At 42.3% G+C, this 25,794-nt stretch overlaps 1 protein-coding gene across 3 annotated transcripts in view; it reads left to right on the top strand.

Moving 5' to 3' along the window:
* The first annotated feature begins 1,032 nt into the window (after nt 1-1,032).
* Nucleotides 1,033-25,794, top strand: part of USP25 (ubiquitin specific peptidase 25) — a 97,187-nt gene continuing 72,425 nt past the window's right edge. For 2 of the 3 annotated variants that reach the window (XM_056327994.1, XM_056327992.1), the window contains exons 1-3: nt 1,033-1,209; nt 22,796-22,873; nt 23,955-24,099. In XM_056327994.1, the coding sequence (XP_056183969.1) occupies nt 1,165-1,209; nt 22,796-22,873; nt 23,955-24,099 (268 nt within the window). In that variant the 5' untranslated portion in view covers nt 1,033-1,164. Of the gene's footprint in view, nt 1,210-22,795; nt 22,874-23,954; nt 24,100-25,794 lie in introns of those variants that run through there. The other variant, XM_056327995.1, reaches the window with a different exon arrangement.

Here is a 25,794-nt window from a genome sequence, read left to right as displayed (position 1 = left end):
CTTCTGCCCAAGCGCCTGCGGGACGGCCCGGCACCCCCGGGGCTCGCCCACGCTGGCCTTCCCCGCCCGGAGCACAGGCCGAAGCTGAGCCCTTCCCCTCCCTCTCCTGGCCTCCGCTCCGCGGCGCCCGGGCACGGTGCCCTTCCCCATACCGCGCACCCCGCGGTGCCACGCTTCAGTGCCGGCTGCCGGGACCCGAGACGTCCCCGCACTTTAATCAGCAGCGAAACAGTTAAAGGACGTTCCCGTTTAATGTGAACGCTGCACACCGTACCACCGCCTCCGAGCTCACCCCGCTAAAGCGAAGTAGGGAGGGAAGATGTGACACTTGAGGTGCCGTTTGGCGCTCAGCTTTGTCGCCGCTACGAGCGCCCCGCGCTGCAGCTGTCTGAGATTTCCTGCAAACCTCCCGCAGAGCGCCGGGTCCTTGAAGGCGAACGGCGCCGGTGCCGGCCGGGCCGGGCCGACCGCAGGGCGGGCCTCGCCGCCGAACGGCCCCTGCGGCCCCGGGGCCGCTCGCCTTCGTCAGGCCGCGGCTGCGGAACGGGGGCAACTCCGCCGTCCCTCGGGGCGCAGCGCTGTGGGGCTGCCCCGGCGAGGGGCGGAGTGAAGCCCGCAGCCGGCGGGAGGACGCGGGGCCCTTTCCCGGCGGAGCGGCCCGGGCTGCTCCCCCTGGGCACGAAGCCAGGCCGGTGCTGTCCCGCGGGGTGGGGAGCGCCGCCGCCAAGATGGAGGCGGCCGGTGTAAATACCGCGGAGAAGGGGCAGGGTGGCGGCCCCGCCGGCGGCGGGCGAGGGGGGCAGCCGCGGCGGCGGGGGACTCCGCCCGGGGCAGGTGCTCGGGGCGGCGCTGCCGGGCGGCGGTGGCGCGGGCCGAGGCGAGGGCGGGGCCGGCGGCGCGCTCGGCTCTCCGGGCTCGCTGGGCGGCGGCGGGGGCGGCCGCGCTGGGAGTGACAGCGGGGCCTGAGCGGATCCGCGCTGCCCCATGCCGGCCGCCCGCCTCGGCGGCCCGCCCGCCTGGCGGTGACTCGGGCTCCCCCTCCCGCCCCTCCTCCTCCGCCGCCTCCTGCTCCGCTCGCCCAGCCCGGGCCCGGCCCAGCTGCTGCCGCACGGCGCCGCCGCCGCCCGCCGAGCCCGGGGCGCAGCCGGGAGTCGCGCGGGGGCCATGACGGTGGAGCAGAACGTGCTGCAGCCCGGCGGCGCCGCCAAGGTGAGACACCGGCCCGGGCCGCGCACTGCGCCGCGCCGCGGGGGCCCGCCCGCTGCGCCAGGGCCCGGCCTGGCAGCCGGCTGCGCGCCCCTCGCCGAGTCCCTGCCCGCCGGCCTCGCCCGGGCCTGGCCCCCACCCCCTCCCGGAGCCGCTCCTCTCCAGCGCGGCTCCGGCGGCCGCCCAAGCCCCCGCCCCGCCGGCAACTTTTCTCCCCCCCTGCGCGGGGGTCGCAGCCTCCCCGCTCCCTGCGGCCGCACGGGCCCGCGGGAAGCGTCCCCCGGCCGAGCGGGGGCCCCGGCCTTCCCTGTGCCGCGGCCTCCCCCAGCCCCTGCCGCTTCAGCGCCGGGCTGCGGCGGGGCGACCGCGGAGGCGCCGGGGAGCGCGGCCGGGCAGCGGGGGGCCGCCGTCAGCCCGGCCCCGCGTCAGCCCCCCTCCGGGCCGGCTCCCGGGGCCGGCGAGCGGGCGGCCGCGGGCTGGGAGGGCGGCGGGGCCGCGGGCGGGCCTGTTGCACTTGCGGAGCGGCAGGACGGGGGGCGGCGGCCGGTGAGGGGCTGCCGAGCCCCGGCGGGGCTTGACGGGCTGGGAGGGGGGATGCTGCACATGCACGGCGTGACCCTGCATCGCGCCTGCTAAAGGTGAACGCTATTTCCAGCGTGTGACACAGGCGCGCCGTGACGCTCTTGCTGGAGTAAGAAGGTGCTGGGTTTGGGGACTGCTGTTAACGTGCCTCGGGAATGGGGTTAAACGAGTGGCAGTGCTTGGGGATCTTCTGCTGTGCACTAGGAGCTGCTGGAAAATGTTTCCTTATTTAAAAAAAAAAAAAAAAAAAAGCCTTCTAAAGCTCTTCTTTCCTTGAAGTGAACTGAACTGGCCAGTGAAAAAGAAAACTAAAATTTAAATTTCAGTGCTTTTTAAATTACTTTTAAAAAAGTAACTGTTGCTCTTTAATGCAGCTGTTCTGGTTAGTGATGTGACTCCCAGGCTCCCCTGTGTGTGATGTGCCTTCCCTGATTATTATTATTATTTTTTTTAATGGCATGTGATGCTTTTATAAGAGAATAAAGGTATATGTGGTTTGGCATAGGCATTGTGGAAGTTAAATGGCTCCAGTCATAAGGGTGGACAGTGGGAATGCAATGATGAGAGTGTAATTGGTTAAAGTGGTACAACTTACTTCAGGGAGCTCATTTGGAGGGAGAGGCGTGTCTCGCCAAAGGCTGCTATCATAGTTGGAAGTACTTAGCACTGATTTTGGCCGCTTAAGCAGGAAGGCAAGGGCTGGACAGACTGATTTTGTTTCTTCGTTCCTCAGTTGGTAGTGTTGTCAGTTGGAGCATGCTAGCAGGCTAACGTAGCAGAATTTTGCTGCCAAGTCCCGTGCTACGTGTGTCTTCTGCGCTTGACAACTTCATTTGTTGCTGCTGTGAACCTGACAAATTTTGTGAGCAAGGTTAACTTTTACAAAACCTGTTGTTGATGGTTTAATTAAATAATCCCTTAATTGTCGCATCAGATAATTTATTATGTAATACCTGTTACACACTGGTCGGAGCTGCTGGTTTGCGCTTTCTGTCAGTAACCCTGAAGGTTACAGTTTTCAGCTAAACTACTGCTTGCAGGTCAGTAGTTCAGGACTACTTTAGTTGCAAATCAAGGATAAGCTTTAAGGGTGGCTGGAGACTGTGGTATATCACCTGGTAATCTGCGCTGCAGTAAAAAATGAAAGTACCAGTAATTCTGAAGTTGTAATCAGCATCTGTGGATGATGGTTCCTTGTGTAAGTATCTAGAGAAACTCTAAAATAGCAAGCGTTTTTCATGGCAGGGATTTTCATTTTTACTTCTGTTGAATCATCTGATTAGTACATTATTTGAAACTCCTTGTTACCTATCTTATCCCTAGCCACATGCTGGGGTGGGTGGAGAAAGGGCAATCTTGAAAATATTTTGCAAAAAAATACTATTTGACTCCAAAGTGAGTATCTAATTTTAGTGACACTAATGAATAGCTAATTGGATGGCGAACTTTAACATCGTTCAGTTTGTTTGCGTGTAAGAAGAAAAATTGTGAAGGTATAGTGCGCTGATTAATGGTTGAAAGGTGGAGAGGTTACCATACCACTAACTCACTGTCTTCCCTCAAAAGAAGAAAATCCCATGCTCCACAAATAAGGAGAGTTTGTTCTGGAGACCTCAAAGTTTGTCATGATTGTTTTTTGTTAGTGTGAAGAAACCACATACAAGCAGAAATATATTGGGTTTCCAAGAGATGCCTGAGTCATCAGCATACCTTATTCAGAGCTGTGGTTCCCAACATTGTTCATCAGATGTTTTCTTACAGTCATACAGGAAGTATGTGTCAAACTTCAGCAGTACTTGAAGATGTAAGTTTGTATTAATAAATGCTCTTGGCTACAAACAGTTCATTTCCCACTGAAGCTATCTTTAGTTTATTGTGTAGTTAAATCGTCTGGATCGGGTCGAAAGAAATTTTTTCTTTCATGTTTACTGGCCATCTTGACTCCTAGTTAAAGCTTATATTTCCTGGAGCAAATAATCACGTCACAGCTCTCTTGTGCTTCTCTAATGTTGTTAGGTGTCTGTGGGTTATCTGTAATGTTCGTATTTATAGACGACAGCATGTGAATAAAGGTAAATGGCCAGGCAAGTTAAAAAAAAAAAGTAGCTTTTCATTTTGTCTTGTCTGTGTTTCTGTCCAGTAGAAGCCTTTTTGGCTGGCTTCTTGCTGCTGAAGAGCTAAGGCATGTGTGTTGCAGTATCCCCTGTACTCCAAGCAGTCCTGCACCACTGCCACGGGGGCAGCTTGTGTTGGTGCACATGAATCTTCCTCCCAGAGGAAGATGGTCCCAGGCTGCCCCTGGTGCTGTGCAGACCCTTCCCTCGGCCACTGTCCTTTACACAGCGGGTTCAGCAACAGGGGCTGGGGTGAATGGTGGTTTTTCTAGTAATTGGAAGAAATAATCTGGAGAGGTCATATGTGTTTCAGTGGTGTCTCATCTGTAAGTGGTAGTTACTGTGTGGTCATCTCAAAACAGCAGCATGAAGAAGCTGTTTTAAAGGGTGATGCTTAGCTGGCCTCTCAGCAATGTGTATTATCAAGTTCTGCTGCTTCTGGAGAGAGACTGAGTGTTGGTTGATACATGATGGACTTAAAGTGTTTTATCTGTCCTTTGGTTTCCCACACCCACTGTTATTTCAGACCTGTGATTCAGATTCAGGAGCATATTGGCAGTCTAATCAGAGGAGTAGTAGAATAAAGTTAGGTGTGTCAGCACAGTTAGTACTTTGTGTTTGGGTTTTTTTGTTTGTTTGGGTTTTTTTTGTTTAAGAAGCACAAACATTTAAGGATATTTACCACTTGAAACAATGCATGGCTTAAAGCAAGGTCTAATACTACTTACTTCCTTTACCTTGCTCTTGTTTGGGGTAGTAAGGAGGACATTGTGCTAGCTTGTGCGTGCTTCTGCTCTGATCATCCCATGTGTTTGATGTACTTACTGAAAAATCTAGATAATATGGTACTGACTGCTTATCTTTCCTGAAAGCAACGGCCACTGATTTCTTAGTACTGTGGTACTTCTTCATATGGAAGATGGCAGTCATACGTCTCCAACAATTGAAATAGGGATGTTGATGCAGCCCTGAATGGCAGGAGGTGATCACAAAGAGCATCTACCGAGGAACTGGTGTGCAAGAAAGGTATTATGGGAGTTGTGCTTATTTTTTATTTTTATTTTTTCTTCATCTCGGTAGGTGGCAACCTTCTGAGGATACAGCCTTTAAAATCTTTGTGTTCTAATCAGTTGAGTTCAGGGTTGCCTGCCTGCCTGACTCTCCAGTGGATCTGAGAGGCTCTGGCTCCTGCTCTCATCATGTGACCAGAGCTGCTCTGGCCTGTGACCAACACGCAGGTGTCCTCTCCTGAGAAATGCACCCCAGGTCATGTAATGAGGATGGGTTACATATCTGCCCGTGAACGGGCTGGGCTGCCTGTGTTTGGACTGTGTAGCAGGCAGGCCCCTTGAATATGCTTGAATATGGGGGGTTATGCCTGCTACTACTGCTGGTCTTGAAGGCTTTATTACCTCTTTTGGCCAATAACCAGACTGATTTACTGGATACGTTTGCACCATCTACTAAGTAATTTGCAGAAATTATTTGAAGTGCTATGGAGTTATGCTTTTAGATATACACACACCTCGTTATGTATTAAAAAAAAAGTTCTTATTACTTGTAGTTACACCTTCTACATAGATTCCTGTTTCGGGTTTTCTGAAAGCTAAAGCAAGGTGCGAAAAGGTCAGTGTTTCAAAGTAATTTGGAAAGCCCTTGTCAGACTGGTATGCTGAATGCTTTCTGGTTTTGTGGATGTTCTGATGGATTTTGGTGGGAGGATGTGTGGGTGTGGTTAGGTTTGGTTGGGTATTTTTGTGGTAGCTATGCAATCCTGCTGAATCTTGGAATTTTTTTCTTGGTATAGTGTAATATCAATCTGTACCTTTCTGTAAACCTTCAATAGCATTTTTGCTTGTTGCATTGTAGAAAACCTTTCACAAAAGTTCAGTAATAATTTTGATTGTTGTAGCAGGAGCTTACAACTATAGTACTATTGTTAGCCTCTGTCTGAAATAATCGCTTTAAATATCTTCTGGTTTATACCTTGAAAGAAAAATACTGTTTCAGAATATGATAATGTAAGATGTATACATTTCCTGTTAACCTTTTATACTATTATTTTAAAATATCTTTATTGCTCCCTAAATATATATATATATTTTTAGGATAACCCTGTATCTACAGCTACTAGGAGCAGCAGCTACAAAAGATGATGGAACTCATCAGCTTCTATGAAAAGGTCAAAAAGCTGATTACCCATGTCTCAAAACAGAAAAATATTTCACATTTTTAAGTGTTTTGTAAAGATAAGTGGGAGGATAATTGAACAGTTGCTTTTCTTGCACTTTTACGCCTGAAAGAAAGGATATGTTAAAGCAGGAAGTTGCATCTCTTTAATCCTGTGAATTCTGTTGGTGTTCATGGCCTTCTTTAACTGAAGAGAAATAAAAGATGTATTTTCTGTTCTGGTTTTGGCTACATCTTCTCTTCTTCCTGGCTGAAGAACCCACCCAAGTGTTGACAGTGATTATTCAATCTGCGAGAAGCTGGCACTGTAACTTCAGTGACGTGCATGCTTGGGTTGAGGGATGTCCTGGGATGCTGGGGACTGGTGCAGTGGCAGGGTTGTTAAATCTACCCATGCGCCAGCTGAGTTGGGGGCTGCCTTTTCAGGCTGGTCTGAGATCTTTGCAGAACTGGCTGGGAGGTGTCTAACCTTCGCACGTCACCTGTGCCAGGAATTATTTGGGGTGCTGCATCAGTCACCCCGTTACAGCCATTGCTGCTGGTGCCAGTGGAGGAGGCGGTTATTGAGGCACCCAGGGGTGCTTCTAGGGTTCCTGTATGTTTTATTGCTCTTAGCTTTCTGTAATCAAGATGCTGATTTGGAATTCCCAGCTGGTCGTATGGCAAAAGTTAAGAGTCAAATGTGACAGTCCTGATACTCCTTAGCTTAAAATGTAAACAAAAAGATTAAGAGCTGTGTCTTCACTTATATATTTTCCTTTAGGAATAAATTCCTTTAAAAGCCCAACTTTTGGTTTTGTTAAAATCCTTGAAGTGAATTTAAAGAGAATATTAAAACCTTTTAAAATTTGGAGGGGTGTGTGTTGCCAGGACCTGGACCTAGACAGGAAAGTCTTTTCTACTTTCATTGAGTTGAAAAGCCGCATGTCTGGGAGCAGCTTCTCTGGGAAACAAAAGTATTGTGAGCACTTTTGCTTTCCAGTTCTTTTGTGATAACCAGTCTGATTATGTAAAGGCAGGGAAGGTTGCACCAAGTCATAGTGAAGGTTTGTGTGTGTGTTGGGTTTTTTTTGTGTTTGGATTTTTGTTTGGTTTTAGATAGATGTGTTAAAACTTTCCCATCAAAACCCAGTGACTGAATTACTGATGTGTTGATCTTTGGTCAGTGGGTAATTTGAGAGAATTCAGCTTCTCACCAGGGGGCTGTTGACTCCTGCTTGGGGTATCAGTGTAGCATCACAATGCAAATAGCGAGCCAGAGATTAGGTTAAGTAATGTGGGAGAAGCTGTTGTGACAACATATTCCAAAATTATTTTCTGAATTCAAGGTAGATGTCGGTCTTTTTTTTGGTTCGTTTGTTTTTTCCCTGTTAGTAAAAGACCGTCTCTGTTAGCTGATGATTACACCTCATCAGTTGAGGTGCTGTTAAGAAGCCAACCTACCAACCATAGGAGATAATTAACTGTAGTGAATATTAGTTCAGTTTCACTAATTCAGTGAAACTAACATAACTCGCATGTGACTTCTGCCAGAGAGCTAAGTGTACAATAGGTGGGGTGGTAACTCCTTCCATTCACTTTGGAACTGTGGTGCGCATGAAGTTCTAGTTAACGGGTGCTCAGGTATAATTAACAGGGAAAAGCTAGTACTGTAAATATCAAGTTGTATGTAAAGTGTGTAAAATTGAAACTTTTCTGATAAATTCGTTTTTTTCTCCCCCTTTTTCTTTCTTTCAAATAATAAATATAGTGATAAAGTAATCTAAAGTTGTGAGACTGAGGTAAAGATGAGGCGGTGAGATGCTTTACTGCTGAGCAGGATACAGGGACATGCTTTGTATGATGCTACAGGCTTTGGGCCAAGTAAAACGAAATACTTTTTCCTGTTTCCTGCATCACATTGGCAAATGGCATCTCTTGCTGTTTTTTTGCAAACGCTTGTAACTCTTAATTTGGCAATAAAGTGTTCTGAACAGCACATGTCTTATTTTTTAATGTTACCTTACATTAATGCTGTGCTGAATATAAATGTTGTCATAAATTGTGTTGTACCAACACACCTCAAGTAAACTTTTAGGTAGAATGGAGAGCAACTGTACTGTGTGCCATAGTTGAGGACAATCACTATTTAAAATGTTGCTTTTTTTCAACATTAAACTTTGCGTGCTTTCATTGTATTGCAGGCTTTAGATCTCTTTATCATTAGATTTCTTTAGGACTTCAGAACTTTCAAAAGACTAACTAAGGGCTCTATAGACCACTAATAGAAAACTTTCATGAAACTTCTTTTTGAGTGATCCTGTTCATACCACCTTTCTGCTCTATGATACCCTCCCAGTTTTCAGAAGTGAGTAAAGGGAATTTGAGTCTGTCTCTTTGCTGCATGGGTTACAGCTCCCTGCCTGGATATTTGGGGTGAATACACTGGTCTGTGATCTGGAGCGGCTGTGGTGTTGTGCTCCCTTCTGCTGATAGCTGCAGGGCTGTATCTTCTGGCAGAAGGGTGGTTTTAACCTACTGGACAACGTAGTAGTTTTCCTGGTGAACATGGTGCAAAATGTGTGGTTTTAGGCTTTAACGTGAATAAGATGTTAAGCAACCTTTTGAGTCAATGTTGAGACTCCTGTGATGTTGAAGAAAGAATTGGGTCCTGAGATGGTATAAAGGACGGATTGGCACACTGTCATGAGTGGGGGACACTGACAACTTCAGTCATGTGTGGCAGGCTTTGTGAGTTCTTGTCCACTTAGTTATGGACTTGTTTTCCATGTATTTAGTAACATTAATGATAATCATTTGAAAATCAATGAAAGTATTCAATCTATATAGATGTAGACTCTTGCAGCTTAAGGCAGCACTGGTTTTTTTACAGTTAGGTTTTTGTAGTTTTCATTCTTTTTAATATGTTGTTGGCTACGTACTTTTGCTTATCTTCGCCATAATGGATGAAGTTCAGGAGCACGTTGAAAGCCATCAGCATGAAAGTTTTCCTGAAACCTGATGTTACCTGATGATGGGACTTTAACAGAAATAGCACTGTTGTGAGAGGTGGCAACACTAAGTGTCCACACTTTTAATGTAGCTCTCTGGAGTAAGGATGTTAGAGAGGTGGAATCCAAATAACATGTGATGTGGAACAGCTTGAAGGGTGGAGTGCAACTAGGTTAGCTTTGGAAACATTGCCTGACACAGATTTGTGTATGTAAAACATATACATATATATATATATTTTTAAAGCGCAACAGAAATATTGATATTTCTAAACTCTAATAATTTCTAAACTCTAATAGTTTTTATTCTGATATGCACAGCTGTGACTTGATGCTTTTGTTTATAGTAGGTCTCTGAATTATTTTAACTGGTCGATTCTTGCTGAAAAAAACAATGCCCTGCACAGCACTTCCTCTAAAATGATTCTATTATCAACTACCTGGCAACTGTCAAGCTTATCAAAGTTTAGGCATTGAGCAAATGCAGACACTGCTTAAATATCCTTGACTAAAGCTTTTTTAGCCATCAGGTGAAAACATATTTTTAAGCTTTACAATAAGCACACGTAGACAGAATAATGTATTTGATAGAAGCTTTTCAGAGGGGCATTAGCGTTTTGAAGGCATGATCCATAGCTGTTTAAATTTTATTGACCCTGGTATCTTATCGTGGTCTAGGCAGAATTTATGGAAATTAATGCACGTGATATAGTGACATTATATACACCTCTGTGGCTCCTTCCTACAAACTGACAATTCATTGTTTCCCTCATGTTGTACCCCATAATCCAGAGGGCTCCCTTTAATTAGAACAAGGTGTTCACCTGACATTAGGGTCTGAGATGTAAAAATTTTGGTTTGTGAATTGTGTAGCTGTATTTAATGCTATCTGTTACTTTTGATGAACAGTAAATACTGGGCTTGAGTTTGTGCGTGGTTTCTGTGATAGCTGTTCTTCTCACAGCTGTACGACTTCAAGAAAAGTCAGGTACCTGTGCTGAAAATTTCTGTTCTTATTCTCAAACCACAAATTTGTTTTTCTGAATTTCAATAAAAATTCAATTAAAAATCCCCACATTTTGACAAGTTGAGTTCAGCTGTGTTTTTACTAGGATTAAGCCGGACAAAAAGAAGTGTTACGTGGAAGTTGAAAATAGTATTCATTTACATTCAGGTGTATGCTTTGAGTGCTTTAAAGTAAGCATCTGGAAAAGGCTGGGTATGCACAGGCACGTGGCGTTCTTCATCATCTCTGGAAGAGGAGGAGGTGGTGAGAATAGACTCCTACTCCACTTCCCTTTTCTGTTTGGTTTCATTTCATTCCTCTGAAAATGTGCTGCTTTGAAGAAGGAATTTCTCCTCTACTCTCTTTTTTAACGCTTTCAAAAGTGCATAGGTGTAACTGGCCTGGTTAAAGGACCGAATATTGTATATTTCATTGTATCCCCAAAATCTTATGTTATGACTGAGAAAGCATTTTATATTTTTGCAGATTTTAACCTTTGCTTTGTTTTGGTACAGAATCATAGGAAAATACATAAGAGAAAGTTGGTGGTTTTTTTTTTAAGCTTGTAAATATGATTTTTTTAATTTTTTTTAAGCTAAGTAGCTTTTGGACAGCCTACAATTTTTCCTGTTCTTGGTATTACCTACTTTCCCGTTTGTCAGCTTCTTTTCTTGAAATTTTGCATGTGTGTCTCATGTAACTTCTCACCTGTTTGATGACCGTGCTCTTTGAATTTAGACTTGCCCACTACTGTTTTCTTTTCTTACATTAGAACCTTTTAATTATTGGTGGTAGTAATTGGCAAGCTTTTTTAATTCAGGCATCTAAGCTTATAACTTTTTTTTTAATAGGGTACTAGAATTAAGTCTTCTCTTTCTCTCTGTATTCCATTACTTGTTGGGAAATTAAACAATAACCAACATCTTACTGGCAACTTCTAAAAGTTCCTTCTAGTCTTGCATGTTTTTTGTGGGACTTAGTGCTAAAAGCCACAGAGCATTTCTTGTGACAGCCCTGGCTGGACTGTAATTGTCCCCTCACTTGAAGCAGACTTGGCTGCTTTTTTGGGTACAGTCAGCTGGTCTGTTGGGTAGCCTCTGGATTTATAGACAGATTGCCCCATCATCGTCAGTTCCAGCTCTTGGTAACTTGGCGTGTTACCTTGAAGCTTTTTCTGGGCCTGATTTAAAGGCAACTGGTAAATGTGCCACCTGCTGCCTAGTGCTGAGAGGGGATGTGTGTGGTGTACAGGCTCTGCTGTGCTGTTGTGGACCAGGGGAGGAGTTTGCATCAGCCTGCTATCCCCAGCAAAAATGCTGAAGACTGTTGCTTCATGACCTTACTGAGTAGAAAAGGGGTGAAGATTTTGTTGTTGGGAGTTTATTACCTCTGTTGTTGTTTGGGGAATGTGTTGGCATAACACTGTGGCTAGGAAGGCAGCGCAGAATTAAAAATTTTTATGTTTCACATCATTTTTCAGAAATGTGAACTCCTCAGAGGAGTGTTTCATACCACTTTTATGCAAGTCAGCATGTGAAGTTTCAGCTAGGTATGCAGTGATGAAGGATGGCAGAAAGTCACTACGGTATGATAGTGCCACGCTGCTGCCAAGAGTAGGGGAGACTGACAGGGCTAAGTTACAACAAACAGCAGTTGCAAACCAAAGTTGTAAGATTTTGAGACCATGTTGTCATATATTAGAATATAACATGTTCAGCTTTCTGTGGGGGCTGAGGCAAATGTGCGTTTCAATAGAAGATAATTCAAAGTTCATTAAAAAACAAAACCAAAACAAATATTCTCAAGATTAGCTTTTTTTCTTTCTCCTTGAAAGAATACATTGCTAAATTTGCTATTTCTTTGATTTTGAGGTAGTAAAATTACATGCTGATCCTCAGTGCAAATCTCAACACATCTTTAAATACTACAGTGTCTCCATTGTGTTTGAAGTTCATCTTGATTCTAATGTCATCTGCATCCATTGAGGTTACTACCTAATGAAAAGGAAAGCTGCTTGCTGACCTTCACAGGCCGACAGTCTGTGGTGTTGCAGTGGCCTTTCTGCAGGGATGCAGCACGTGCCCGTGCCTTCCTGGCGCTTGACCCAGGGAAGGCTGTCTCACCTCACCGGAGAAGCTGGAACTGCTGTCAGAAACCCATCACCTTGCGGGCAGCCTGTTAAATACTGTCCTGGATTTTAGGTGACTTAGTTATCTGTAGTCTAGTTGTTCTGTGGAGTTTATTTGTTTTATTGCACCCCCCCCCCCCCCCCCCAAGCTAACAATGTGTGTCTCTTCACAGGAGTTTGGGTTTTTTTTTTTTTCTTTTTTAAATTATTAGTGGCAGGCAGGATAAGCTATTAAATATTTTTACTGAGTGCTGCAAATAAGGGTGCATGACTTTTCTGATGGAATTTAATTTTGTAATGCACCTCAGGTTAGAATTTGGGGTGATCAGTTGAGGCTGCAGGATGAGCTCACCCCTGGAAGACATCCCTGCAGTAGAGTGGAGGTACTCTCGTCCACTCTTCTTCTCCAGCTCCCTGTGTTGTCTCTCCTAACTTCTTCTGGCCCTGGGAGGGGGGCAGCAGCAGGCAGCATGATCGGGAGCTGCACACTGCCTGCTCAAGCTGCCGGGGAGCCTGGGGCTGCTGCTGAGGGTGGTGGGGAGCCCTGGGGTTGGGCCCAGCTGCTGAAGGTGGCCAGGGAGGGCGGGTGTCCCTGGGTCTGAGCACACTCTGTGATCACAAAGCCCACTTTTTAGGAATTCAGGTTAGTAATTTTTTTTTAATTGGACTAGGGGGAAAAGTCTTTATTGAAAGGCATTCTGTTAATTTTTTTTCTTCCTATTCAAAATAGACAGCTGAGCTCTCTGCCCAAATGCGTCCTTGCTATTGAATAATACCATGGAATCTTCATAATACAGACTTATCTTAAAAATTGCAGTTTGACTTTTGTTTAGGATTTCTGGGCTATAGTAGTCTGAATTTTGTGTGGAAAAATTGTTTGTGAAACCTCCCCTGGTATTGCTTACCTAGGACACGTAGTGGAGTTGTTTGAGGTGAGGTGGGATCTTTGATACTTGTGCCATTAACAGTTGCAGTAAATTCAATCTTTCTAGGTGTGAACACCCAAACCAGGGAGCTGAGCGCAGCACACAGGGCTTCAGCCCATGCAGGAGTAGCCCTGAGCATGTGTGTTCCTTTGCAGGACTGCTGAGACATACCAGGAGCATCAGATCCCTGTTGTATGAATTTTCTATCGATTTCTTTTTGGAGTAAGTTTTCTGCAGTAGTGCCCAAGTAGGAGAAGGATTGCGAGAGTCTTCCCCCCCGGCCCCGTTTATCTCGCTAGATAAAAACAGGGTTAAAATAAAGGCAGAGAAACAACTCATTCTCATAAGGCTGCTGCTCCACAACAGTTTAATCTGGTGGAAATAGGCACAGCCTTGGTCTTGCCCTCTCCCCCCTGTGGCTCTCACAAAGTCAGCAGGAAATTAATTAAAAGCGAAGAGTGGCTTTATGATAGTTTATTGAGAGCCTGGGCTGGCTTGCTGGAGATTCAGGCAAGAGGTGGTGCTGGCTCAAAGGCAGGGGTGGCTCGTGGCCAGAGCGGGTGGCATCTGGCAACACCAGCCTAGGCTGGCCCATACTGGCAGGAGCTACTGCCTGGGAAGGGCAGCTGACTTGTCAGGAGCAGCTTGTGGTCTGACAGCCCCTTCAAATGTTATTGTTCGCAAGTATTTGCAGGGACTGGGATCCCACAGATCTGAGGACTCTTGCAGCTTTCTTGCAGCTTCCAGAGTTGGTTCTATTTTTTCCTGGAGTGTTCCTCATTATCCAGCAGGGTGAGGAAGGCGAAGGGGCTAGCTTGATGTTGTTTTCTTGGGAACTCTTACATACTGTGCAGAGCAGGGTGAGACTGGCATGATGGCTATTTGGGGGGAAAAAAAAAACAATATCAAAAGAGCTAAACACTTGAATGGGCTGGTAGGACTGCCCTCTCAAGTTGAGATGTAGGTTTTAGCCTTTCAGTGACAGATAATAAATGGGTGATGAAAGGACTGTTGAAGAGCCTGAAAAGTGAGCTGGAATAGCTTGTGTTTGGCATGATGGATTAAACAGTGATTGGGATGTAAAGGAAAATATCTCAAAGTGGGAAGTTAAAATGTGGATCTTCACAGCGTTGTTTTAGACGTTGGAAAGACAAGATTTTTATGAATTATTTGACAGACATTCAAAAAGACATTTTTAATAGCTGCTACAGTAAAATTATGATGGCCTGGGCAATAGTCTTTCCTGCGAGGAGAAAGCTTGTGTCTTGGTGATACTGCCAGGGCAGACACTGTAAAGTGTAATGTTTAGGCATGTCTATGAACAGAAGAAAAAAATTAAGAAGGGAGCTTTTACAACAGAAAGTAGCCAGGAGTGATTGCGAAGTGTGTATGTGTATATATATGTGTGTGTATGTATGCATATGTTTATATACACAGCGAGTTAGCTGTATATCTGTTGTCCTCCAGCTGCCGCCTCCTTTCTGTCTGTGTAGTGTCACCTGTCATTGAGCCCACTGGTTTTAATGTGCTGTGGCTTGTACATGCTGTTCGCAGCTTTCTTGGTGCTGGAGTCTGAACATGTTGAGGTGGGACTGGGATGTGAACTGAGGCTGCAGCATGCCGCTGGTACGTGGTGCTGCCCAGCTGTTTTCCACGGGTGGGTTCTTGGAGGAATCCTTCAGAATTTGTACATAGTTTACAGGGAAGCTGTACTGGTGCTTTGAAAGACCCCCCTACTGCTACCAATAACGCTAATCGCCCATCAGGTTTGGATTGGAGCAGAGATATTTTTGTTAATTATTGTCACAGTTAATGGAGTGTGTAAGAATCAAAAGCGATTTTTGTAAAGCAAGTTTTCCTGTGGCCATTCCAGTGAATACAACCTGAAGTTGCAGCTAGTTAAATGAAACTAAAAATCTCATTGATTTGTATGGTAGTTAATTTTTAGAGCTGCTGTCATTAATATTGGGAAGCTCACTATTGTGCTGAGCATGGTGGTGGTTTAAAACATACAGATGTCAAAACTCAGTAACTTTACGTTTCTGACACCTTTTGTGTTTTCAGTAAGTAGTAAGGCTGTTATCGTCTCTTGATTATCAACCTTTCAGTGAAGCATGTTTAGGAGTAATCAGAGCTAGAAGTGTGAAGCTTAGCAATTCTTCACTTGAGCAACAGTGTTCATAAATCAGCTCATAACCTAATTTTAAGATAGAACTTCAATCATGTTTTTGTTGGTTGTTTGTTCTTTGGTTTGGAGGACTGATTTTCAACAATGTTACTTTGATGGAAATGACAAAAGTTTTTGAGCCAGTTAATACTACTGTTGTCATAGATCACACCATTTATTATTGTGGTCTTGTAAGTTACTTTAAACGGCTTTGCTGTCCTCCTAGTGCTTGCTCTTGCTTTGTCTTTATAGTGGCTGCTCCTGTTGCCTTCAGCCACTGTTTTCTTCGTTGTTGTTATTATTTTATATTGGTTTGGGTTTTTTCAGTCGAGAAAAATGGAATCTCTTCATAATATAACCGGAACATGTTTAGTTGTAATCCAGGCAATAGACCTGCAGCGCAATTGAGTTGGAGTCCAGGGCTGAGTTTCAGTACTTCTGTGGCCTGAGGGGAAATGAGACAAAATTCACTAAATGCGTGCAAGGAAGTGTGTTTCTGTTGCTTTCAGAATGCTCTCCATGTTACTGTATCTACGTACTCGGTGGTGCCTCTTCCAGCTGCATTATTACTCGAATTCTTTAGCACCCCAGAATTTGCCTAGGAAGTTCCATATATAATGAAGTGATGCTTCCCTCTTGCTTTACTCTTCTCCCTCCTGAGCTGTGTAAGAAATCTGGTTTTAGGTTCTCATTCCTTCCCTGTGCTGTCCGTGTAAATGTGGAAGAAAGGGTGTGAGGCCACATTTCCTGCCTGTGAGTGGAAGGGTTTGGAAAGTTCCTGACTTTCTCCCTGTGAACTGACAGGGTTTACTGCTCATTGCAAGAGTATTCCCCACGTAGGTGATGATTTGGATCACATTTAACTTCTGTGATTTTGCAAGTGTGTGTAACTATCTGAGGTGGGTTTGCCTTATATTTACTGTCAGTAAATACAAACCAAACTCCTCAAGCCTCTCTAAAATCTCATTTGGAAAAGATTAAATATTTGCTTGAATTAAAATAAATTTGTGTTAGATGTTAAGATTAAATGAGAGTTCATTTTTTTTTGGGGGGGGGGCAGGCGGGGGGCTGCATATGTAAGGCTCGGAATAGCGACTGTTTACATGAATGCATGCTCTTGTGTTGTGTAGAAACCTTAATATCAAATCTTGACGTTCCTTGAAAAGTCACTTGTTAAAGCATTTTCAGTTGAAGCAGTACAGCTTTGTTACTGCCCATGGAAGCCATAGAAATATGGTGAAAGTGTTCTGAGTGTTGTCTTATAAAGAATAGAGGTTATATAGCACAATGACTAAGACGAATCCTTCCTTTACTTTTTTTTGGGGGGGACGACGACACGACGGGACGGGGACTGTATGCATATAAGTAATGCACTCAAGCCTCTTCCCCATTAAACTTTTGTTTGGTCCAGGCTGTTGCTGGCTGAAAGTTACTGCCCTACAGTGTGCCCTTTTGCCTCTTTGAAGTAAGTGTGCTTTCAGTCCAGTTGCAGGTGGGTAATTACCTACCTTGCACAAGCTGCTGCTGTAATTGGCAGGTGTTGGCAGGCTGTGCAGAGCAGTCCCAGACTGAGAGTCTGCGGTCTCTGTGCATGTCCTTTGCTCCCCACAGGTGATTTTGTCCAAGCCAAAGCTGAGATACATTTTCCATTTAGGTGCGTATAAAAATATATATTTACCTACTTTCTTAGAGGGTACAGTGTCATGTAAGAGGTTTTTCTTTTTGTGACCAAATGAAAGGAAACCAACCCAGTTAGTAGATACCAGGCAAGGGAACTGAATTAATTGTGCTTTAGGAGGTACTGTAACAATGAATGCCTTCAACCAGTGCAGAGATTTAACTTGGTCTTTGCATTAGCAAAATACTGCTTCTATATACATATGCCTACTTTTAAATTTACCTATTTAGATATGTATGTTCATTTTGCACACACGCACACAGAAAAACCTTGAGGACAGAGGTGGTGAGAGCAAAGACATGCAGCGAAGCCTTCTGGAGCTGACTGTGTGTTTCCTCTGTTTCAGCTTAGCATCTTCATGGAAGGAGTCAATATTTATTTGCCTATTTGGAACTTGACCAACAGTTTATTTAGAAGGTGGTTAATGTATCTGCATTGCTGGAAGCCATAATACTTAGCAGTGTATGTGGGCCTTTTAACTGTTCCTGGGAGATATGATTAATGTGGCAGAAAATGACATTCACAGTAGTAATTGAGGGTCTTTAGTATGCTTGTCTTTTGTATGTTAACTATTCTTCATTTGTTTGTTTGTAGCAGAAACTTAAATCCTTTTTATAGAGGATTACATTCTTCTAATCTCTGTGTTCTCATTACAGCAACATCATATGAGGAAACTAGCTTATTAGTTGTCTGCAGACAGTCTGCAGCTCAGGTTACAGTAGACTTGTCTTTAATATAAAATATTTTGTACAGTGTCATTTGGGTTTTCCTCCAACAAATAGCTCTTCTAAATCGGTGTTCCACTGGAAAGCAAAGTAAGCATTTTTTGTGTGAAGGGACTGAGTCAGGATGCTGTTCTTGGCGTTTGCATTTTTCCCTTTCTTTTTGTCTCTAGTACAAGTGTTCAACCCTTGAGAAGGAAGGGATTTCTGTAGTTAGTTTTCATTATGTCCTATTTAAATGAACTGTGTAGTGAGGCAGTAGGCCCTGATTTCTTCTGGTAGTGGTTGGACCATCTTGTTTATTACTAAACATGAGACTTTTTCTGTGCTTGGAAACTGAAGAGGGTTGTTCTGTCTTCTAAGTTTGAAAATGCTTGTGTTACAAATAAAAATATTTGGATGTTTGCATGAATAAAGCCAAAGCTTACATATAATTCTTCAGAAGCTGCAGAGATGAGAAAATAAACAGATCAAAAGGTGGCTAACTTTTTTTCCCAAATTTATCTGCAGTATGATTCAGAATTAGTCAAATTGAGATTTACCTTTTTTCTGTAATTTAGCTTTTTGCTGTGATTTTTGATAAGTTGTCAGAGTTTACAGTACTGTTGTGGAACTAATTTGCGTGCAGTATCTCCCTAAGCAGATAATAGTACAGATCCTTTTCTGCTTCACTAGCTGGCACAGCTACTGAATATGCTATTGTGTGAGGTTATAAACCAGATAATCTTAATTGGGCATTTCCTGAGAGGAGGGGAGGAATGGCTGAAAAAGGAAAGAATTGGAAATAAGGGCATGTATTCCTAATACACAAATTTGGCATCCATCCAGGAAAATGGGAGAATTTCCTGTTAGTTAACATCTTCCAAGAGCTAAAAGCCTGGAGATACATATTGCATACCTCGGAGAGCCAGAGGGAAGGGGGAAGGCTGGGAATAGGTCATGCATGAAGGCCCCAGGGAACTGATTACTGCTTGGTGTGGTGGGACTGAGGGGTGTGAGCAGCTGGATCTCAGGGCGGCTATAGCATCAGTGAGCCATCCCCTTTGTCAGGCCAGGGATTTGGGTTACCCTCTAGCACTTGCACCGGCAGGGTCTGGTGTCATAGGCAGAGTCCTGGAGCTGGTTTAGAACTGAGTCAAATGCAGATCAAGCTACGTGGAGTGTGTGTGTGTGTATGTCGTGTATATGTGTGCACATATATTGTAACGCATTTGGTGCTGCACTGTAGATATATGTGGAGTCCTGACTACTAAACTGGAGAATCTGTGCTATAGATAAACTATGGAATCACTCGTAAGTTTGAGGAAAGGATGGCGAACAGAAGTGGGTATAAGCGAATAGGATCCAAAAGAATTTCAGTAGTTGCACCTGGTTCTGTTGGAATGATCTTTTTGGATCTGCGTTTGAAGAGGGAGGTTGCTTATTAAATTGAATTAATGGACAGTGAGTTATAATTCAGAATTTGAGCCTCTCCTAATGCAAGGTTGGAAAAAGAGGGAATCGGGGAAGAGTTGTATTGAAAAAAGATGGCAACTTTTTTCTGTAGTTGTGTTCTGAATCTTCCCTCACTGACCTGACACATTAGTATAGATGCTTCAGACAATTGTAAATACTTGTATGCCACCACCTTTGGGTTTTGGATTTGCTTTAGTGTAGGGTGAGCTCTTTCGGGTATTTTTGTATTTTTGGTAAGCCTTTGAGTGAATCAAGATCATAATTGTTGAGAGTATCTACATTAGTGTTTGGGGATACTTGAGGTTCTATATGCTACAGTCACTTCAGCTCAAGTTAGCATGAGCTCTGGGAAAAGTAAAGCTTCTAGGGTAGATGTAATCAGAAGGAGCATTAATAGGAGTAAGGAGAGTGGCTCACTTTGTATGTAGAAGTCCTAAGTATTATATTAAATATTAGTTACAGTACAGAAGGGACTTAACTATTTAACAGTTGCATTAGAAATTGATGTCTGAACTTCGGTCATGGGTAACAGTGAAATATTTTTTTTTAAATCATCTATTGTACTAGAGGAGTGTAATTCAAAACAAATAAACTTTACCCATTTTGACTTCTGCAGTCTAGTACAGATGCACTAAATTAGTTACATCAAGAACTAAGTAGTATTAGCTCTCTGAATTTAGGTATGATTGTATTTCACAAACTTTGTAAGTGAAAAGAAAAACAGAAAAGAAAATTGGATCTCACACCCTTGATTAATGAATGAAGTTTGATAGTAGTTGCCTGCACTGTCATTTGTAATGAAAAGAAATATAATTACCTGTGTTAATACAGTTTCATGGGTGGTAACATATCAATATAACAGTAAAGGAGAATAATGGCAAAGTTAAACATGCAGTTGCAGGAAAGGTCTGTGTGCAGTAGAGATTGTCAGCTATATTAGATTTGAGAGGATGAGGGGAACATGGTGAATGTGTGGAAGAGAAGGCCACCAGTCAAATGGTGCCTTAAGAAGTTTTTAGCCGCCTTACGCAGTTTTATAATTGTTTCTGAAGTCCTGTTAGTCTGTTGGCAGGTATTAAGAGAACATATCGATCAGGTGGAAACAACTTAAATTACACTGGTTTTGTTGCTTTGTTTTTATGTTTTGTCCTTCCCCTTCTAGGAAGGAAATTTTATCGTCATTCTTTAACTTATGTGTGATTTGAAGCTCAGTTAGAGTTTAATGGCAGCTTGTCCATGTTTACCTGAAGAGCCAGTAATGTCTAAGCCAAGTGTTTGTGACCCCAGAGCAGTTCAGGTCCCCTTAAAGGTATTTGGGACAACTGCTAATTTTCCTCTTAATTTTTGTCAGTTGTAACTAGGATGCTTATATAGTCTCTGTGTTGTTCAATTAACTACCAGTTAGAAATTTTGGAGCTGAGTGCCTTAAATCTACTTTTTTTTTTAAGGCCAAGAGTTTAGGTACGTAAATTGTTGCTTGATGAGAAAGCAGCATCCCTGGGCCTGGTTCTGATCTGCTAAATGTCTGTGTCCTTGGGAAGGGGACCTCAAACCACAGCTTTGCACTGCAATACTGAAATCTGTGTATAAACTACAGATGGCTAGGTTTATAAGTCACAGCTGTGCTCATAAGTTAACAGCCAATATTTTGAACTGCGAAGAGATTCTTTGTTGGTAAACTGTGTCTCTTCTGTCTTTTCCAAATCTCTGTGAACAATGAATATCCTCCAGTCAGCCTTTCCAAGTGTTGTATATATTGTGGAAGATACATAAAACCATTATAACTTGTTGTTATAATAATTGATAGTGAAACTATTTTCTGCTTTATAAACTGTCGCATTAGTAGCAAATACAAAAAGAAATCCCTTTTGCTGCCATGCACTGCCCTTGAATTGCTCCTGCTGATTTTAATGCTGTTGTAATTACTTTTCCCAAATATTCTGTTTCTATTCTTTGCTTCTTGCCAGACCCAGGGGCAGAAAAGCAACTTTACAGGGGAAACAAGTCCTGCCTTTGTACAGTGCTATGAAATGCACAGAGTAAACAAATGAGGGGGTGAGGGATGGGGATAGAGTGGGAGTTTGTCCTCCTGCTTCACTTCACTTTTCTTGTGCCAATAGCAGGGTTTTTAAAAAGAAAAGGAAGAAAAAAAAAAGGCAAATTGGATTGTTAGAAGCGTCCCTTAGGATCATAAATGAAGAAAAGATTGTGTATGTAATTCATAAACATCCTGAACTATACGCCTTCTATTTCAACTTATTAGGGCATGAAGTAGTGCCTGCCAGGTTAATTTCACACTGGGGAATTCAGCATTCATGCAGTTCTTAATTTCCTCCTCTATACAAAGCTGTGATAAGGAGAGAATAAGGGTATTGGAATATTTGATTCCAAATAATTAATTTTAAAAAGAAGTGTTTTAGAAGTAGCTGCAAGACAATTGTAGTTATTTATTCTTTTTAATTGAATTTGGAGCATAACAGGAGAATATTTATTTGTCACTGATAGGAAATACGCTTTTTGTCTAACAAACAAAATGCTGTACTTTACAAAATACTCTTTTATAGATGAAATTATTGTTTTGAGTTCAGGATGTGGTGGGCAGACAATAAAAAAGAAACCACTTGCAAATACCGCCAAGCTTTTCTCCTTTTCCCATCTGCCAAAAGAAAAGTGATATTTGTTAGTATGGAACAATGGTCAGCCCTCTGTTTTCATTGTCTTAATGGTTAAGATGATTTAATGTTTAACTGGAGTTCAAGGATTGTTCTAGCCTAGTGCCTGCTTTTTGCTTCTGTGATGTGCTGTCTGAGCATGAGCGGAGGGAATGTTGGATCTAAACAGGAGTGGGACCAGGCTTTTGTTAAAAAAAAAAAAAAAAAAAAGCCTCAAAAATCTTATGAAGTGATTTAAGAGACCTAGAACCTTTTATTCTCCTTTAACTCCATCTGTTACTTTAAACTCAGTCATGGGTGCTGACTGGTGGTGTGATTTGGGACAGTTGGATTCAACTGGTGTTGGAAGGCAGTTAAGGTGGATTCCTAAGGTTTTGGTTTATTCTTGAGAAACTGTATTTCATGTGGACATTTTTATAAGACTTCTCTTAAAATACTGAAATGATCAGTAGAGATGAATTTATTTGGTTTTGGGTTGGTATGGCTGGGAATTATGTATGTTAGGGAAATAATGGGGTGAGAATAATTGAGAGCTGAAGACATTGGTTTTGGTGGGAGTTCAGTCAGCTATTCCCCCTACTGCCTTTGAAGACCAAGCTATGGAATTTTATTTGTTCAGGAGGGTCAATTGGAGCTTCATATAGGTTGCTTAAACCCATCTTGCATAAGCTCACCCATTGTCAATTTTTTTCTTTTTTTTTTTTAAAAAAAAAAAAAAAAAAAAAAAAAACAAACCAAAAAAACCCCAAACCACCAGACTGTTACATTTGGGAATTAAAAGTGCCCAAGTTGCAGAAACTAAGAGAAGCTTGAATAATGAAGGTTCTACCCCTTTGTGGTGCATAAAGCTTATATATGGGGATACTTTTAATGTTTGCAGAAAAGCATATTCTTGTAAGTAATTGGTTTTGCTGTTATTTGGCTCCTACCTTATTTTGATGATCTGTTTTTGTTTTTAGCACCAGCAAACATTTTTAAATCAGCTGAGGGAGATCACTGGTATCAATGACATCCAGGTACTACAACAAGCACTGAAGGTAAGATGGATGTCTGACTTATAGCAGAACATATATATCTTAACTGCCTCTGAAAGCCATAAACCCCACCCCTTCTTACTCTTGTTTTCCCTTCCTTCCCAGCTTGAATACTTTTTAGATTTATTTCAGGGGAAAAAAGGTAATAATGATGGCTTGTTCACTTTAGAACGAATCTTGATCGCTTCTGCTACAGACATAAAAATTAATCTGCTGTTCAAAAATGAAAAGATAGGAATGGTTTGACTTGCCTTTAACCTTTGGCTAAAGTGTTTTGAAATACCGTGGTGCTACTGCAACTGGTCAACTCCTGATGGGTTAAGTATTGTTTCTTGTCAAGATGTAGTTGAGTTTTCTATTATGCACAGGTCCTGTTCAGTATGTAGAATGAAGAACTTGAATTTGCCACTCTTTGCTAATTTGCTATTGCTTCACTGTATTTTCAACCATTGTAAATTCTTTCATAGCACAGAAGAGTTCTTTGATGCAAGTAAAGAATGGCAGGTCTCGCTGTGTTCTGTTTCCACAAATACATATATATGCGCATATATATATATATAAAAATTAAAAAAAAGAAGAAGCCTTGTTTCCCTCAGGCAGAGCTTTTTAGCCATTTATACATAGTAAATGAGGATTTAGTGAATTTAAATCATATATACATATAGCTGTTTCTTCAGATTCAGCATAAATCACAACTGCCCCTCAAAAGCCAGTATTTCTTGCTTTAAAAATGAAATGGTAGATTTTCAGAAGAATTTAGCTTCTGTTAAGTCTGTGAGTGTGTGTTGGTTATGCTTGTTGAGGGATTGACTTGCACTACAAGACCTTTAATTTTTTTTCTGAAATAAATGGATTTCTACCAAAGTAAATTTTTACAATATATTTTATCTTTCTGTTGGTTAAAAATGGTGAAGTATACAGAATATGTAAAATTTGGAAACTTTCTTTTCTAATCATATTTCACCTGAAAATACAATGTGTCATTGATCTTGTAAGTTGCTTGTAACGTTGACCTTTGTTGTTAGGAAAAATTATAAAAGGGTGAGGGGACTTTCTCACTTTTTTGTTTTGTTGACGCTTAAAGGACAGCAATGGTAATCTGGAGTTGGCTGTGGCCTTCCTCACCGCAAAGAATGCCAAGGTTCCCCAGGTAGAGGAGGCAACTTACTATCAAACAGCCCTTCCTGGAAATGACAGATACATCAGCGTGGGCAGCCAGGCAGACACCAGTAGGTATTTTTTCTTTTTTTAAGTTTAATTTCAAGGCAAGGAAGCTAAAAACTTGCCTGTGAGATGACTGTTAATCTGCTGATGATTCTTACTTAACAATTTTTAGATAGATATGTATTCTTTCTTTCCTTATTTCAGCATAATTTTTATTTGAGATACCCTTAAGTATTACCTTTACATGTATGTATGGTATTGATCAGAGGATGAGTAACTGGGTTTTCAGTCTTTGGTGTTCGGTTGTGTGTGGTTTTTTTTGGTTTTTTTTCTGTTTCCCTCCCCCATTATAGGATTTATTTTGGGGCCATGCAGTAAATAATTAAAGACAAAAGCTGGGTACGCTTCTGTCAAAATAATTGGAGAACAATCTGTGAATGTCTCTTAACACACTAAAGCTTAATATGCTTAGAAGTAGCTTCTCCCTGAAAGGGATGACTTTCCTAAACGGAGAAATGAGAGGTTAGGTGTGCATTTTATAGCAAAAGATAGGTTTATTGTATGTGAAATTAATATTAAAATTTAATTAATTTTAATCAGTTTTATTTAGTTGATACCAGAGGTCTCTCAACGTTGCAGGTTTTATTCCTTTACTTAAGTGCATAGTTATTTGGGGGGGGGGGGGGAAGTGTGTTAAATGTGTTAAACATGTTAAATGTCTTCTGCAAATGAGTATGGGAAATAACATGAAAGAAAAAGTCAAAGGAAGTTTTGTGGTGGGATTTCTGTAAAATCTGAAGTTTCTTGATACTGTATTTACATTTCAACATTCTAAATATAGATGTGGAATATTTTAATATTCACTGATCCTTTGACTACATATGTAGTACATATATGTAGCTTTTGTTAAATGAGTAGAATTAGCTTCACCCACAGCAGGATTTTCTTTTTCCCCTTCATTTCACTGATCCTAGGGTGGCTATGGTGGCACCATTATAAAGCAGTTTAGTTACATCTCCTTGTGAGTTGTACAATTGTCTGTCTCTGGCACCTTGACATAAACATCTCTTTTAACCTTTTTTTTTTTATAAATTAAAGATGAGTTTATTCTCAATATCTCACATTCTGAAAACTGCATTTTAATCCTTGGTATTACTAGCAACTCCATATAAAGTGCCCTGAGTGTATTATAAGTAGTTGCATTATCCTCTGAATAAGGTGTAGGAGTGGTTTGGGTTTTTTTTATTGTGGTTTTTTTTGTTTTTTTTCTTCTTTTCCCTCCTTTGAAAAGAAAACACGCACAAAACTCCACATGTATTTAGTTTTCGAAGTCAGAAAATTGACATTGTTGAAATTAGTCTGTTTCCTCAAACTTACCACTGTTGTAGTCTCCAGTACTGAAGATCTACTATGACAGTGGAATAGTAAGCTGGATTCTCTTGCAGTCTGTGTTTAATTAGATTTATTAGCAATCCCATTAATAGAAGTGTTTAGTTTTGGTGTCACTTACTCTGCTATGCAACCTTATTGAAGATAGGAGGTGGCAACGGATATGAGAAGGAAGAGTCAAGCCTGCAGAGTCTACATTACCTGTGGCTGATGGTCAGACTGAAAAGAGTGAGTCTTGGTTGCCTGTTTCCAAGCTGAAATTCAGGATTCTCTTCTCTTTTCTGGAAGGCTGAAGACAGACCCAGATTCTTTACAGTTATATAGTACTACAAGTCAGTAATCGAGAAGTGCCAGCTGCTGTGCAGAAAGCA

Source organism: Falco biarmicus, chromosome 2 (genome assembly GCF_023638135.1).
Source record: "Falco biarmicus isolate bFalBia1 chromosome 2, bFalBia1.pri, whole genome shotgun sequence".
NCBI lineage: Eukaryota > Metazoa > Chordata > Aves > Falconiformes > Falconidae > Falco > Falco biarmicus.
Note: the sequence above shows the minus strand (reverse complement) of the source record. Positions and strands in the feature narration are given on the sequence as shown.